The sequence below is a fragment of the Maudiozyma barnettii genome (assembly GCF_903064755.1).
Source record: "Maudiozyma barnettii strain CLIB 1767 genome assembly, contig: KABA2_07, whole genome shotgun sequence".
NCBI classification, from domain to species: domain Eukaryota; kingdom Fungi; phylum Ascomycota; class Saccharomycetes; order Saccharomycetales; family Saccharomycetaceae; genus Maudiozyma; species Maudiozyma barnettii.
In genome coordinates, this window is record NW_024545244.1 from 771424 (window position 1) to 788859 (window position 17436).

Below are 17436 nucleotides of genomic sequence, written 5' to 3' on the forward strand. Positions count from 1 at the left end.
GAAAGGAAAGAAAGGTTCTAAGAAGAAGGAACCAGAACTGAGTGAACCAGAAGAATATGTAGTGGAAACTATGCAGTCTGAGAGCGAGGTAGAAGAAGAGGAAACCTCTGAGGAGAGCTCTGAGGAAGAAACCGATTCTGAAGAGGAAGAGGAAAATGTAGAGGAGGAAAATGTCAGAGGTATTTCCGATATGAGTTCCTACGAAGGTGATGACAGTTTTGAAGAAAGTGATTCTGGCGATGAGTCCTCTTACGAAGAAGTTCAAGAAGGCAAGAGGGGATTCTTATCCAAGAATAGATCTGGTGGTCGTAGGAAATCATTCAGTACCACCAAGCCAACCACTTTCAAGCCTACAATGGGTCTATTTAATAAAAAGGAACAAGGTAAGAAGGGAAAGAAACCGTTGGCTACTACTACCGCACCTGAAAAATCTAGGAGTGTAAAGGGTATGTTTAGCAAGAAGCCTGCTAAGAAACAAGTCTTACATCAAAAACCTGTTGTTGGTAAGAAATTATCTAAGGCTATGCAACCAGGTAATCAAAAGAATCCATTCGGTGTCAAAAAATCACCAGAAGTTTCTAAAGTTGACCTTAAGGGTAAAGGGAAAGGGAAAGATAAATTATTGTCAAAGAAAAAAAGTAAGACTAGTGTGAATGATTTGTCTACCCCAAAGACCCCTAAGACAAAGAAATCCTTAAATAAATTTGTTGGATTGACCACAGTAGGTGAAAAAGATGTAGAAATTAAACCTTTGACAAACAATATGCCAAATGGAACTAATGATAAATTACAAGGTCCTACCAAGGGTGGTGAACCATCTGCCAACAACGATAACAACTTAGTCGAACAACCACAATCTAACTTAAACGACGCCTCGACTAAAAATGATGTTGTTGAACCTAGAAAGACATTAAATCCAAATACTGTTGCTAACCAAACCGATAAGAAATTACCTCAAGGAAGATTTATTTCTGCTAACGATTTTGCAAGTTCTTCGACTGTTGATATTCCAGGTGGGTTACCTGAATTTACTCAACCACAAATTATTGGGTACTATTTATTCAGCAACCCATCGACGCCAGTGAAAGAGGACTCTCCGATCGAGGCTCTTCAAAACTCTAAAGAGAGTACGGTTACCATGGATGGTGACAATTTAACAGTTTCCACCACTGAAGGAGTAAATTATTCCTTTAAGACTAAACCATTTTATTCTAATGAACTAAGTAATAATACAAGCGAGAGTCCACTTGGGAAGAGCGCTACCACTTACAGTTCTGAATCGAACAATATAGTCAAAAATATTATCACTGATAGTAGCAGTAACAGCTCTCCATTGATGACAAATTCAAATGAGATGAAATATGCCGCTCAATTCCAACCAACAGTAGCACCAAGTACTGGTGGTCAATCATTGACACTCAATACAACCCAACCTATTCAAAATACTACTGATGTCGTCAATCCACCAATGAGTAAGTTCATTTCGCAACCAGTTAACGATGGATTTACCACACCTAGAACACCAACAACACCATCCACGCCAAAACCACTTCAAAATTCAAGCTCAGTATCTTTCCCTGCTTCTCGTATATCATCTAATTCTAAGCCTTTAGTCTCTTCGACAGAAGATAAAATTGCTGCTATGAAGGCTAGAGGTGTTAAAAGATTACCAAGAGAAGCCAGTGGTGCCTTCAGTAAGAGATCTGAGAAAGACCCTACTGTACCAAGAAGCTATAAAGTAAAAATGGGTGGTATGTTTGGTGGACGTTCTGCTAAGCCTGTAAAAGATAAGAAAGCTTTAAAGGAGAAGGAGAAGAGAAGAAGCAAAATTAAAGATAGTATTATTACATCATTTAGTTGATAATCTTCTTTTTTTACTTTACTTTACTTTTCTTTTCTCGTATTCCATTCTGTAACATTGCTATTGTATACATCTTATTTTTTGTTAAATTTTAATGATTATACACAGGAATAGTTCATTCTGTTTCTTTTCTTTTCCGTGTCTTTGGTATATTCAGAAATGGAATGTCTAATTCTGGAAATATACTTTAAAGAAGGAGAAAAGAAAAAGCACCATTTAATTTACTAATATTTTTTTCTTCATTTCGAAAAACTCTCTATAACATATTTAATATATTAATTTCGATACCCTTTTCACTATTACTAATTTTACAATGACTGAACTATTAAGGTTATATATATATGTATGTATATCAATTAATGAAATATATTCGTATACAAAGTAGAGATGAAACCCCAGTGATATTATTATTATTTTTATATAGATATGTGTAAGAACAGGTAGAATTAATGAAACATTGTTACTATTAATTAGTTTATTATGTACGTTTTACAGGTAAACAGGTCACATATTATGACATTGCTCCACCTCGTGCAAAACGATATCTAAGGAGTCTGACCTGGTCCTGGCTGGCATGGCATGGCATCCCTTTATTACCCTTTTTACCTTTCGGGGGTGTTACGAACATAAAACTGATAATCTTTAATAAGAAACAATAGAGAAACACTATAGAAACAAAGAAAGTGGATCGCTTTACAGTGCACATTTTGATGTAAAAAATTACGCAGTTTTTCCTCCCCTCACCCAAAAAAAGCATATAAAAAACGCGGCTCTGATTGGTCAGATACCTTGAACAAGCTGAGAAGTGTAGCGTGAGTAATGTGACAAACCCCTATCTACTCCAATTTATATATTTCAGTAGACCTAGAGTCGTTGACATAATCGTCTGACAGTTGAACAAGAATAGTTCTGTAATTTAATTCTAAAGATAAGCAACCGAGTACTGAAAATAACACCACGTTCCGTCACCTAATTGCGTTCTGGTGTACTTGTCTAGTATACTGTTAACATGACCTATTGCTTTCCTACTTAAAAGTGAATGTATATACTGCATTGTGCTCCTGTCTAGAACGAGAATACATAGTTTATTATATTATATATACATTGTTTGTAGTATATTCCATTATATTGTCTTGAAGTCAATAGTAGTTAAACATACGAGTTATTGTTCTATAATTGTAGTCCTTGTTCAATGTATTCTAGCAGTCTTCTCCCTAAGCAGTGTGCCCCCCCTACAGGTTATCCGACCTGCCATTGCCCAAGAACGAGGTCCTCATTGCATAGTTAGTTTCCCATTTGTTTCCCATGAAAGAACTGTTCCAGCAATGAGAAGTTGCACGCCCACGCTCTTCGTGCCCGCTCTGCGCTGCCTGTTCCGGTTGGTGGCGGCGAAAATGAACGGTTTCGCATTTCGTATTTATTTATTCGTTTTGCATCTGCATTTTACATAGTCAGAGGCAGACAGGGCACACAGCCAAAAAAAGAGGTTGGGTCTAAATAAACTAATTAAAAACATACATTTTCCATCACGTTTTACTAGATTACGATACATTCAATTATAAGAAAATATTCAACTTATAAACTACTTTACAACTGTGATCAATTATTAATATTATTAATAACATTACCTTCATCTAATATTGCACAGTTACTGTTTTTCCCTCTCTTTCTCTCTTTTTATAGAGGTCGATTCAATTTCATATCAAAAAACAAAAAATAATATTAAATAATATTAAAAGCATTCATATATATATATTCTAACTCTACCATACTTTCGGTTGTCGTTGTTATTGCGTTTTATTCATTATAAAGAAGAGATCAGACCAACCTTTATTGTTGTTTTAAAAAATCACATTCTTTTAATTCCCTTACATCTCCAAATTTGATTCAGCACATATAGTGTTTTGTTTCTTTTGCATCAGTTTTCTCGAACAAATTATAGAAAGGAAGAAAAGTGTCATTCATTGAACAAATACACATTTATCCATATTCCAAATAAAGACTTATAATACATATTCGTCTTCCAAAAACTTTTCGATTTTCTTTTTTTTTAAGTCCACGTTTAAGAACAATTTTATTTCGAATAGTCATATCAGCTTCCTACATTTAGCATTTTAACTTTATAATATATACGTATATCATACGGTCTGCTTAGCGTATTCTTCTCCGCTTTCTATTACTGATTCATTACTATTATTCCTCTTTTAATATCAAATTCCAATAACGATATATTATTTTACAAACAAAGGATGTCGTCGTTGATTAATGAAAATAACAATATTAAACACTCTGACTACTTTATGCAAAGAGCGTTTAATTCAAGCTCCGAGAATATGATTGTGCCACCGCATCAAGCACATGCGCATCAAAACATGAATAATAATATTGAACCATCTCAACAATTTATTAATAATGAAAATTTTTCACCATTTAATCTATCTTCCACTTTGAAAAATATGTCCCTTAGTGGTTCCGATGCAAAGGATATCAATTCAGATTTCTTGAAGAAATCAAAAAACTTATATTCTTTAAAGATTAGAAATGTCCCAGTCGATATTACTCCTCGTGAATGCCATATTTTATTTAGTTTAGCAAAAGGTATTATAGATATTCAGCTGGTCGAGGAAACCATCGATAGTAATAACTCGTCTAATATTAATTCTCCAACCGACAATAATAGATCAACTCACTCTTTGAATGAACCTCATACTGGTTTAGTCATAGTGGCTAAATTTGATTCTCTTTCATTAGTGAAATTATATGCTTCTATATTAACTACAAAAAATGATATTTTCGGTCCAGATTTTAAAAAGTATTGTCCAGTTGAAATTATTGACGATTCAACTCAAAACCAAATAGTGATTTCGAATATATTACCAGATAGCAGTAATGGCAGTATTAACAATAATAATAATACCATGCCACAACCAAATTATCAATTGAGTACATCAACAAATTACAACAATATTCATCTTCCAAGATTGAGTTCCACTCCTGTGGAATCTTCTTCGAATTATAAGAGCAATAGTTTGGGCGTGCAATCTTCATCGACACAGACAAAATCGAGATTTTCTTTCTCTGACCCATTCACTAATGATTTTGCTCAGCCATTGGTTGCTCCAACTGCTATCGATTCAAATGGTGGTAATCAATCATTTGGTCCTCATGATCAGATGAATGTATCTAAAAATGGCAATAATTCCCAAAGAGATTTGCCATTGAATGGTCCCGTACATACTAGAGACGCCGGGAAATCCTTCTTATTGATGGAAAATGATGATATTAATGAGAATATTTGGAACCCAAATACAATTGCATCAAGTATGAACGCATTCCATGATGTTGTCTCTCAGAACTCAAACGTCGCATTAGATTGGACATTGACTGATGAAAATAGAGAAAATAGTAATCACAACAGCAGTAATATCAATAGTCAAAATAATCGTAATTCCAATTCCAATCAGAATACATCAATGTTCATATCTACAAACCCAAATTCCATGGCTGGCTCCATGGCTGATCCTATGGTTCTATCGTCCATAGATATAAATTCAACTGCAATGCCAATGAACGAATCATTGTCGCAATATAGTTTAAACTCCATTCAATTGTTACAGCAACAGCAACAGCAACAATCTGCACCTCATATGTCTCAGGAAAACACGAGTCAGTTTGTCCAAACTAATAGCTTCCAAAATATCATGCCTGGACAATATGGTAGAGAACCTCAAGGTGCTATATCGCAACAACAGCAAGGAAGGCCATCCAATCCAAATATTTATAAGGGAATGCATAAATCACAAAACATGACTGATGGAACAAACATTCAAAATTCCTCTAAATACTCCAAAGGAAACTCGATAATCTCAAATTCCAACGTTAAATCGAGTAACGGTAGTGTCCAGGGGTATCCTGGTGTATCTGAAGCGGATATGTCTCTACTGTCAAAGATACCACCGCCTGCCAACCCAGCAGATCAAAACCCTCCATGTAATACATTGTATGTCGGCAACTTACCACCTGATGCTACAGAACAAGAATTACGTGTGTTGTTTGCCGATCAAGACGGTTTTAGAAGATTATCCTTTAGAAATAAAAATTTAAATCACACTCATGGAAATAGTCATAGTCATGGTCACGGTCATGGTCCTATGTGTTTTGTTGAATTCGATGATGTTAGCTTTGCCACAAGGGCATTGGCCGAACTTTATGGTAGACAACTACCCCGTGTTACTGCAAGTAATAAGGGAGGCATAAGATTGAGTTTCTCCAAGAATCCATTGGGTGTTAGAGGACCAAACAATAGAAAGAGCAATGGTTCCAATATCAGCAACAATGGTAGTTCGACTGTCTCAACTTCAAATAATTCTACCTCAAGTTTCAATTATGTGCAGAATTATCCCAAATAGGCCTAAATATTTTTCATCCTCTCAGTAATGTGTTTTTTCAACTTTTAAGACATATGTTTGCATCTTACTACTCTTTTTGTTCCACCCTTCACAGGCTCATTCTAAAACGGTATTCTTTTAATATCATTTTCGTTACTATATTAAGTTTTTATGTAGGTTAAATATAAATTCAGCTCCGTTTAATACATAATTCAGTTTCACTGATATTTTTTTGTTCTTTTATGATAGTTCGAAAGTCCCAACGTTAAAAGAATAAGTTAAAATGAATTAACGTATACTGTGTACGATTTATAATGCCAATAATGTTTTGGCAAACCTAAATTACCATTCAAAAGATTATGTATATTTTACTGAAATTGAGTTACAATTTTCATGTCAGTCAAATATTTGTAAAAAAGCCATAATTTATATGTTATTTGTTTGTTTGTTATTTGTTTGTTAATTATTTATTTATATTACATCATATTGTCTAAGGTGATATATCATTCTTTACCTGATACTATGGAGGCTAAATCAGTAAATGTATCGTTTTTCTTCATTTGACTTTGGGACATTGATCTTGTACTAACAAAGCTTTTATTATCGGAAGTTATAGATGCTGATGAAAGATTACGTCCCTGTTGTTTTATCAGTCTTTCTCTCAATTTTAAGTCATGCGCCTTCTTTTCTAGCTCCTGAATTCTCTTTTGTAACTCCTTAGCGGACTGTGCTTCTAATTCTTCCAATTTCTGTTGTCTTGCAATAATTCTCTCATGTCTTAAAACGTATGGAACAGTTTCAGAAATATTTCTTAATTTGTTTCTTTCTACGGTCTCATTTGATTGTGCTTCTTTTTTTATCGATCTAATAATTTCTTCATTTCCATTTCTGATATCGTCTGACATTTGTTTTATTGGCGATTCATTGGTATCAGAACGATCGTTACCATTTTCATTGTTGTTGATTTGTGGTGTAGTTGGTAGCTGAGTTTGATCATTCTTACCTAGTTTGGAATTTGTAGCTAATGATTGAGATGATTTGAAATGACCAGTATTGATCAAAGACGCAAAATTACTCAAACTTGGTGCAGCACTCTCTCTATTACCGATGGTTTTATTACCCTTTTTAATTTGTCCCTCAGGATCCGCATTTTTAGTTACACTTGATAATTTATCGGTACGATAATTTTCATATAATAAATTTTGTGTTGTATCCTTGAATTCTTGAAGATGTGAGCCAAACATGACACTTTTTAAAATTCGAAGATCTGAGATCTTATCGTCATCTATCTGTAGAGTACCCCATGGATAGGATCTGATGTATTTACCTTCCTTATTTCTTTCATCAGATGAAATAATAGAGAACGGTTGTAGCGCAGACAACGCTTGGTTTTCTTCAATGGCCTCCAAATCGTCCTCCTCTGTATCAACTTCAAATTTGTAAATAGGAACATTGTATCTCTCTATGTCGTTCATAATATTTTGCTTAAACTGTTTCAATTCATCTTTGGTAAATGAATCGGCTTTGGAAATAATTGGAAGAACATTTGTATAGCGGGCTACACGTTTCATTATTTCTACATCCATCTCCTTTAGGCCATGACCGGAAGGTTCAATAAAATATAGAGCAATGTGTACTCTAGTATCCTCAAATCTTGGATTTCTTCTGATTCTAGTCTCCTCTGATAACACAATATCGAATTGTTGTTCTAAATAAGAGGTAATCTCATCGAAACATAAGGTATCATCAAGATTCTCAGTAATCCCATGTGTATTTACTAAATTCAAAAAAATTGTATCTTCTTCTTCATCCATAATAGAATTAGATCTTCTGTGACCCTTTACAGGAGAAGTCTCGACCGCTGGAACAGTCTCGTTTCCAGTAGAAATTTCTAGGGAAGTAGATGTAATGGTTATTCCGGACTCTAAATTAGCTCTGTTCGGATCAAAGTCATTCATATAACTTGGTATACCATTCTTAGAGTTGAACGAGACAACTTTTGTTGGCGAAGAAATCTTAATCTTTGGTGATATTTGATAATCTTGTAGATTTTGATTATATTCGTGAGCAAAAATATTGGATTCCACTAGATTGTTAGCAAATGATGTCTTACCTGTACCCGTCGCACCAATCATCATTATGGTATACGTGATACCACGTCTATTATCCTTCTTTCTACGGAATAAACTTGATGGAACTGGAGATTCCATAATTAAACGTTGTTACTTTTTGGATGTATTTGATCTACACTTAGTTTATGAGCTTAAAATATTTTATCAAATGATAGAGATAACACAAAAGACGTAAAGTAGTATTTCGTTTTTTATTCTCTAGTTTCAGAATCTCAAATATAGTCAATATTCCCGTTATCACGACTTGAAGTACCTTTAAAAGAACACCAATCGAGTGTTCTTTTGATTTTTACTGAAAAGTATTTATAACTTTTATCCTTTGAAATAAACAAACTTAATGCATTGAATTGACAAATCGCGCTCTGAGGATTGGTCGCGCAACACGAATATCTACGTTTTTTGTCAACAACGACAATGGATTACCAAATCCCCAAAATTTTTCACTTTCAATGCATAGATGATAAAAGATATATAAAGGGAAGTGTAAACTAAAGGGTATCCGGTTGCAATCTTGGGTAATGAACTACAGTATTCAACAGAGCTAGTGATTTATCAAAGTTTGGGTGGGTGTGTTTTGTATTGCTGTTTCTTTTTAAGACAACAGAAGAAATTTTATTTCGCAATTACATAATCTGGAAGAAACTGAAGGATAAAGTTTACAGATTGTCTGCGTGCTAGAGAAGAGAGTGAATATATATATAGTCATATAAAGAGAAGGATTAGTTAAAGTGGATGATATGGATTTCAATAATTTAGACGAGCAGATATCACCCAATATGGAGATCTTCCAGCCGACCAAAGTAGATACGTTTATCATCAAGGCATTCAAGATTGTGACAGGCGGGACTATCTTAAACAGTTATCATATTACAACGTCTTCGTCGAGTCCTTTAAATAATGGTAACAGTGGTAATGCGACTAATGATCAAGACGAAACGGATACAGAAGGATTGAATAATGGGAAAGTTCAAAGGCGAAAGAGGAAAGGGTCCACAATCCATCCACAATATTCGAAGACGTTCGTCAAATTATCGAAGATATATAATTCGTTGTTATCAAGTGGACTTTTTGGTGATATTTCGACTTCGCCGAAATCCGATATTGAACTATTTCAAAGATTCCAACAGATATTAAAAGAATTAGAATTGAATTTTGAGATGAGTCCGTACTCTAAATACTTCAACAAAGTCAGTGAAACACTGTTCCAAGTGAAAGAAGACAATGAATTGACTATCAATGACCCATTTTGGATTAGTTTAACTGAGTCAATTCTCAATTATTATAACCCTAGAACAGGGAAAATCATCAATCAAGGTCGAAAGAAAAATATTGTCAAGAGAAACGTGTCTGCTGGGAAGAGTAATATTTCAACGGAGAACGCAAATAATAATAATAATAATAATAATAATAATAATAATAATAATGATTTTTTTAATGTAACTAATAATATGCTGAATGACCCTACTTTATCTTTACAATTGCAAAGGAAATTGCAAATGATACCGCAGGATGTATCTTCAAGATCCCTAAATGGATACTATACACAGCCAACTAGTCCTGGATCAGGAGGGTTCCCATTCAACTTGGGAGGAACTGACGATGATGATATATTGGGTAATAATTTTAATAATGATACTGCGGGTATTCAATTCAATTCGAATGATGGTAGCAATAATAACAATAATAATAATAATAATAATAATAACGGAAACATACCATTACCAAATGGGACTAACGGCAACTTCAGTTATATGAATCATAAAAAAAGAAGATCCCTAGGATCATTGACTTTAGATGAATCGGCTGTGGATGATTTATTACGATTTACCAATATAAATAAAAAACAAAGAACACCGCAATCTTTCAATAATATTATTGATGATTTTAGATTTCCAAGTAATAGTGGACCTGTAGAGAAAGGTCCCCTGACAAAAATGAATAATGTGGAAGTAATGAAGGAATCTGGCGCAGGAACGAGTGGTAATACAAGTGATAATATTAATATGACAAATATAAATTCTAACGGACCCTTAACATCGTCATCACTTCCAGGGAATGGCATCAACACGGGGACCGATCAGAATTCAACAGCAAATTCAGTTTCAAATACAAATATGACGAATGTTACCGAGACGAATTCCAATGGTCAATCCGTAATGGAACAAGTGTCTAATAATAATGCCAATGTTAGTGGGGCTGGTATGTTGGCGACCCTAGAAAACGATTTAGTTAATTCTAATGGCAAGCAAAATGTTGTGGGCACGATGAACGGTAATAACATAGACCCAATTTCCATGAATAGTGCGAACATGTCTGACTCAGGTAGGATAAACACGATGCAGATCACACCTGAAAGTACCATGAACTCTAACACTGCCAATATTAACATGAGCTCCCATACTGGGGAATCGAGGTCAACTTGTGCCAGTACTAGTGCGATAACTGGTAGTGCATTTTCTGGACAAGACAATAAGGGGGTCATGCATAACTCGATGACGAATGCTCCTATGTTTGACACACTCTTTCAAGAACTACATGGAAAATATGAAGCTATTCTAATGGAAAAGGATAAGAGGATAGGCTCTCTGGAGGCAGAACTAGAATCGCAGAGACAGGAAACTATGTGGCTACGGAAAATGCTCATCGAAGATATGGGTTACATAAGAAGTTTCTTGCAAAACACACAGACCTGAGACGACTATTACTAATCTGTCAAATGATATATATCTATATACATCACAACATAAACGATGTAATAATACAATGAACATATTCCAATTTTTATAAAATAATCAATTTCATTTTGATTGAATCCAAAACATGTGTATATTACTAGAAATTTCAGCACAGCTCGTACATAACGATGATAATCGCGTCCGAACTTCCATAGAGTTCGAAGAATTCTTGAACAACGGAAGTTGGCAAACAGATTAGTTTCACAGGTACGATCAACAAGTATGAACTAAAAGTACAAAGAGTTGTTTCATTAATGGGTGTCATTTCTTATTGTTTATATATCTAAATGTACTTGTTCATACTCAAAAGATAGAGCATAAAATTCTGAGAACGGTATACACCAAAATAGCTTATAAACAAACATTTTTCAGAACTAATGTCAGATTGGCAAGTTAACCCAGACCATCGTAGACGTCTTCTACAACTTCAAAAGATTGGTTCTAACAAAAGATGTGTCGATTGTAATGCTCCAAATCCACAATGGGCTTCCCCTAAGTTTGGTATCTTCATTTGTTTGGAGTGTGCCGGTATCCACAGAGGTTTAGGGGTCCATATTTCTTTTGTTAGATCTATTACTATGGATCAATTTAAACCAGATGAACTAGCTAGAATGGAGAAAGGTGGTAATCAACCATTTATTGATTATATGACCACTCGTGGTATTAGTATGGACCTACCTCACAAAGTGAAGTACGATAACCCTATTGCTGAAGATTATAAAGATAAATTGTCTTGTGAAGTTGATGATAAGGAATTTGTTGAGCCAGAGCATCCAGATTTTGATCCTTCTAAGCTGTCTGCTAATAATAATGGAACATCTATCACTGAAGATGCAACATCTAATCATGATCAAAGCCGATCTGAGACTCCTTTAGAGAACCGTCGTTCTATATCTCCAAACGCCATGCAAAACCAAAAGGAAAAGAACGAACAATATTTTTCTGAGTTAGGTAAAAAAAACCAGTATAAACCTGAACATCTACCTCCATCACAAGGTGGTAAATATCAAGGATTCGGTAGTACACCAGTGAACTCAACTAATAATAACACTCAATCAGCCGGTCCAAGCAACAATACAGTGAACTTAGAAAATTTACAGAATGACCCTGTTGGAACTTTATCTAAAGGTTGGGGTTTATTCTCTGCTGCAGTTTCCAAATCTATATCTGACGTTAATGACTCGGTAATTAAACCAGGTATGGAACAATGGCAAAGTGGTGAACTGTCAGATGAGACAAAGAGAGCTGCCACTCAGTTTGGCCAAAAGTTCCAGGAAACAAGTAATCAAGGTTTTGAAGCTTTTTCTTCCTTTACGAAAAATCTACAAGATCAATACTATTCAAATGTTAATTACTATATGGGTGAAGAAAATGGCCCAAATGGGGGCCCTGGTGGAGCAAACAATAGCGGTACTGGCTATAGTAAATTGAACTCAAATGACAATGCACCAACTCAACAGAAGAAGGCCGATAACAATGATGAATGGGATGAATTTTAAAACGGTGGTATTTGATACACTCAACTGATTGTTGATATATAGGGTTTGACATTGTCATGGTTCATAAGTACTAAAAAAAAATGTATATTTGTACATTTCAAAATAAATAATCATAAGAAACAATTATTAAAAGGAATATTCCTATTTTAAGAAATTACTTCTCCTTCATAACGGATAAGGTAGCTCTCTAATTTAAGTAGTGTATAACAGATTTAGTATTACATTGTAAAAGGTTAACTGATGGTCATATGTCTTATTTGAGAAAGATATATATCAAGTAATTGAAGGATTGGCACATTTTTCGACTTATTGAAATTAATACTATATGTAAGAAAACTATTCCAGATTTGTTTTTGAATTGAAACACATCATGTCTTGGTTAACAGAACAGGATACCAATTTATAGTTATTCTTGTTGTTTTTTCTTTTTTGTGTGTACCTGAGTAACCATAGTTTAGAGTGAATACATCACACAAAACGTTAAAAAATTACGATATTTATTAAATTTTATTTTTACATGCTCTCTTACGTTGAAACCATTATATTAGTTTGATTGTTCGAATTTATAAGGTATTAGGCCTTGTTATTATAATTACAGTAACTAAGACATAACTATTTCTTGTAAGCTTAACAATCTAACAAGTCTATCGGGCATAAAACACTACAAGTTGTAGTAAAAATACCAAAGGAGTGATATGTTATTCAAAGAAATTTGGTAGATTTTGATGTCGTTCTCCTGCAATTGTATTTTCTTAAATATATCTTATATTGCATAAATTGCTTCTGTTATTACCGAAAACTTTCTTGAGGTTTGTTTCAAATTAAAGACGTCGCAAATTATGAATATATTGCTTCATTTAATAATAAAGTGGTGTACTACCTCATATTTAATCAAGTATATTATATTCTGGTAACAATATCTTATATATAACCAAGTCAAATTAGAAGCAAAATATTGTCATTTTTGTTTTTGTTCTCTTGTACGTTAGATTGTTTTTATTTCATAATTAAACAATTTAGTTTTTGTAACTAAAAATATTAACAACCAAAGTTTTAGATACTTAAAATTAAACCTTATTAAAAATTTTGGTAACCAATGACGAGATTAATTTCACCTAAATATAATTTGATTTTCCTTTAGTTTTTCATTTAGAAGATGAGCACAAAATCGAACATTGAAATTATAAAACTTTTGTTACAATAGAATAACAGAAAATAATATTAATAATCAGTTGAATAAAAACGCGAAATGTTATGAAGTTTATAAGAACTAAAACTAAGTAAATCAAGTAGTAAATTCTTTAGACATATCATATCTGTATTCAGAAAATAAAACAATATCTGGATAAACAGTGTTTATCCCTTCCCAAAAATAAAAGTATACGTGATGAAACATTCAATGCCAACTTATACCTATCTAAGTAACTTTGCTATTGTATGTCTAATGGGTATAGACAGCACTGAACGAGTAGTTTTCTATAGAAATTTAAGGAAAACCTCAAATGTTAATTTGGTTACCAAATTAACATTTTATTAAAATATTCTCTATTTATTACTATCAATAGTGACACGAAGAGCGTAAACATTTGCAATTAAGAGTTCTCGATATTCAAAAGCAATAGTACTAGTTTTGGTAATGTTTCTGGAAAAGTTTTGCCGACAATTGATGTGTTTGCGTACCACACATCCATATAGGATGCAACACATATTTTAGAACACTTCTTAGAATTTTAGGAATTAATGGCTACTACATCTATTCAACTGACAAATATATTTTTCTCTTATGTTAAAATCATATAACGTTAACAATTGGCTTGCAAAATGTTTTTGTAAGATAGAAGACATACAATAGAAAATTATTTTAGAACCAGCAATTTTTTTTTTAATAATTAGTTTTCCCAAATAGTTATTCATATATTGGTCTTTTAACCTCAAATGGTATTGCTACCCAGTATCTATCAGCACCTAGAAACTGTCGTGATAGACACAGCTTTTAGATATTATTAGGAAGCCGCAGGAAAAAATAATGTTAAAAAAATGCATCAAAATAATGTTAAAAAATGCATCAAATTTTATATGACAGTACGCTGTTTGATTTCACAAGCACAACGCCAATGAAGTTAATCATTTAAAGCTTCGACACAACCTTTGTCACAGTCAATTTAAGGAGTAGAATTTAGATCTAGAAACGTTTTTGATATAATTTTCACATAATCCTATTCTGAATTATTCGGTAACCCACATTAACCTATTAGCAAAATCTAACTCAGAAAGGAGAAAAGTGTAACTTGAATAATAGAATTCGACTAATGCACATTATTTTGATTTTATTTGAGTGATTATCCAACTGAGATTTTATTTCTTAAAGAATGTCGGGCAACAAAGTTGTGTCTGATATAATTGACTACCCAAGGAAAGATTGGTAACATCACGATGGTCATCTCGATGGTCATCTCGCATTTATGTCTTTTTTTTTTGTGAAAAATAGAGTTTCTTACCATCCTTAATTAGATACACATCTCCTATACCGTCATAATAAAATCCAATATCTCGTTTGTGTACAGTATATCTTAAGATCTAGCTGCCCCCTTGGATGTTGTATAGGTTTGCACAATATACCAAATACACTTTTTAAATAGACTCTTGAAGCATTATTTCGTGAATAATTGTTCATTAGGATTTTGGTATTTTAAAAATTATTAATTAGAAATGAAATTTGGCGTTTTAATTAAAATGAATGAAGGCAACGATTTTTTAAAATACATCAGTTAGATTTAATAATGACACGAAATTCATAGGTTTTATTTATTCTCACCAAATCGAATTAGCGACTATATATAATCAGTTCAAATTAAATGTTTAAATTTCAAAGTTAAGCTTGGTTTTGATAAATGCACATTAAACAATATTAAGTAATGTATTATTTTTCTAAAGTTAGTCATCTAACAATAATTTTGGTAAATAGAATATAGTATGTTTGAGGAAGGGACAAAAATTACAATGGCTGATGGAAACCTTGAGGATATTCATAACTTAAGGGAAAATGATATAGTGATGAGCGATAATGGCACTACGGCGCGAGTTATTTCTATTTCCAGGGATATTCAGACCACTTATTTACTTAGTCAAAGGACAAAACATAGAAAAACTGAAAACAATATGACGTTTGATCGGTCTTACCGTGAAAACATCGATGGAGTACTTGATCTAAAATGTTCATTAGGACATACTCTTAATCTTACTTTATCTACCAAACCCACTCTGGAAAAATCATTTAAACTTAACCAAATATTAGTAAGATGGATACAATTAGAAGATATTGTAACCGCTAATGGTAGGATTATTAATATTCCAAAATTTCATAATAAAAAATTTCCCCTAAATGACATTGGTACTTTAGAGGCACAAACCTATTTGAACAGTATTCTAGTTCAAAACAGCAAACCGCTGGTATATGATCTAGAGGTCCGAGATCTAGATTATTTAGATGCGCAATCACGTTCACGATCAAAATTATGCGTTAAACCGGTGCTTACAGGAAATGGTAGATTATCTGAATTTTTAACAGGTCAACGTCATTTAAATACACTGAGTGTTCAAAATATGGCTTGGTTAATAGGTCTGTGGATAGGAGATGGCACCACTGTTAGACCTGAAATATCTGTTGATAGTCTAGACACCAGTCTAATGGAAGCTCTTATTGAATTAACCAAACCTTGGGGTATATATCCCAGTTATACAGACTCTGTTATTCCATTAAGAGCGAAGCATGTCAAATTATATTATGGTAAGAAACCTGCCAATAAAAAATATTATCAAAATTGCAAGACTAATAATCCGTTTTGGAAAGTGGTAACTGAACTTGATTTTAAAAATCGAGAAGATGGTTCAAAAGAAATACCTCCGTTCCTTTACTGTGATGACATAGAAATCCGGGAAGCATTTTTAGCTGGATTAATTGATGCAGATGGATATGTATCCAAAGAGGTATCACAAAGTGGGAAATACCAAGTGAATATCCAAACGATATATCCATCTGTTATGAAAGGTATTATCAACATAGCTAGATCACTCAGTATTAACACAACTATAACTTCAAAACCTGAACGAATTGCGATCATTAAAGGAAAAGAAGTCCATTGTAAATTGACATACGATTGTGGAATGACGGGAACTACAGCGCTCCAGAATGTTTTATCGTACTGTCACAGTGGGCACAAAATTAGACCCAAACCAGCCAATATCGATAGAGGTCCAACATATTTTACATTTGACCATAATAAAAGAGGTTTAAATCATGTTTATTCCATAAAACTTGAAAATTCGAAGAAAATCGTACTAGGAAATAAAATGTCTCTAAATAACTGTAATATTAATTGCATGAGTGAACAGAAGAAGTTATCAAAAACAAAAAATTCGAAACAATGTTTGGCCTGCAGATATATAGGAATAGGGAGATTCTACCGAGATTGGACAGGTAAAAATAAGCTTTGTTCACGATGTTATGCCAGGTATAAATTCAGTGGTTACAGATGCAAATCTTGCAACTTTGTACCAGATTCAAGGGAGATCAAACGAAAGTGCAATCAACAAGAAGAAAATATAGAAGAATTACATGTTAACAAAATATTAGAATGCAGCCATTGCATGGGAGTTCTAGCCTATGACGTAATAAGAGGTCCAAACAGGCAAGTTCATATGATTCATGCTATGTAGCATCATCGCCCCTTCAGATTTACCTTCTAAGAATAGTGCCGCAATGTAATTCTCAAAAAGGAAACTATTGCTCGCATCGTGACAGCGATGTAAATTAATGAAACT

The 17436-nt window shown here is 33.4% G+C and overlaps 6 protein-coding genes across 6 annotated transcripts; 5 read left to right on the forward strand and 1 right to left on the reverse strand.

Moving 5' to 3' along the window:
• Positions 1-70: 70 nt before the first annotated feature.
• Positions 71-1861, forward strand: KABA2_07S07964 (uncharacterized protein; the record flags this gene model as incomplete). The annotated part of the gene is made up of 1 exon (XM_041551852.1): positions 71-1861. One exon carries the CDS (start codon positions 71-73, stop codon positions 1859-1861), a length of 1791 nt encoding a protein of 596 aa, XP_041407786.1.
• A 2249-nt stretch (positions 1862-4110) lies between these two features.
• Positions 4111-6270, forward strand: WHI4 (Whi4p; the record flags this gene model as incomplete). The annotated part of the gene is made up of 1 exon (XM_041551853.1): positions 4111-6270. One exon carries the CDS (start codon positions 4111-4113, stop codon positions 6268-6270), a length of 2160 nt encoding a protein of 719 aa, XP_041407787.1.
• Positions 6271-6752: 482 nt separating this feature from the next.
• On the reverse strand, positions 6753-8459 carry SHS1 (septin SHS1; the record flags this gene model as incomplete). The annotated part of the gene is made up of 1 exon (XM_041551854.1): positions 6753-8459. The coding sequence occupies one exon, from the start codon at positions 8457-8459 to the stop codon at positions 6753-6755; it is 1707 nt and encodes a 568-aa protein (XP_041407788.1).
• A 659-nt stretch (positions 8460-9118) lies between these two features.
• Positions 9119-11074, forward strand: KABA2_07S08030 (uncharacterized protein; the record flags this gene model as incomplete). The annotated part of the gene is made up of 1 exon (XM_041551855.1): positions 9119-11074. The coding sequence occupies one exon, from the start codon at positions 9119-9121 to the stop codon at positions 11072-11074; it is 1956 nt and encodes a 651-aa protein (XP_041407789.1).
• Positions 11075-11493: 419 nt separating this feature from the next.
• GCS1 (GTPase-activating protein GCS1) lies at positions 11494-12615 on the forward strand (the record flags this gene model as incomplete). Its single annotated transcript, XM_041551856.1, has 1 exon — positions 11494-12615. One exon carries the CDS (start codon positions 11494-11496, stop codon positions 12613-12615), a length of 1122 nt encoding a protein of 373 aa, XP_041407790.1.
• Positions 12616-15588: 2973 nt separating this feature from the next.
• Positions 15589-17331, forward strand: HO (Hop; the record flags this gene model as incomplete). The annotated part of the gene is made up of 1 exon (XM_041551857.1): positions 15589-17331. The coding sequence occupies one exon, from the start codon at positions 15589-15591 to the stop codon at positions 17329-17331; it is 1743 nt and encodes a 580-aa protein (XP_041407791.1).
• Positions 17332-17436: the final 105 nt, after the last annotated feature.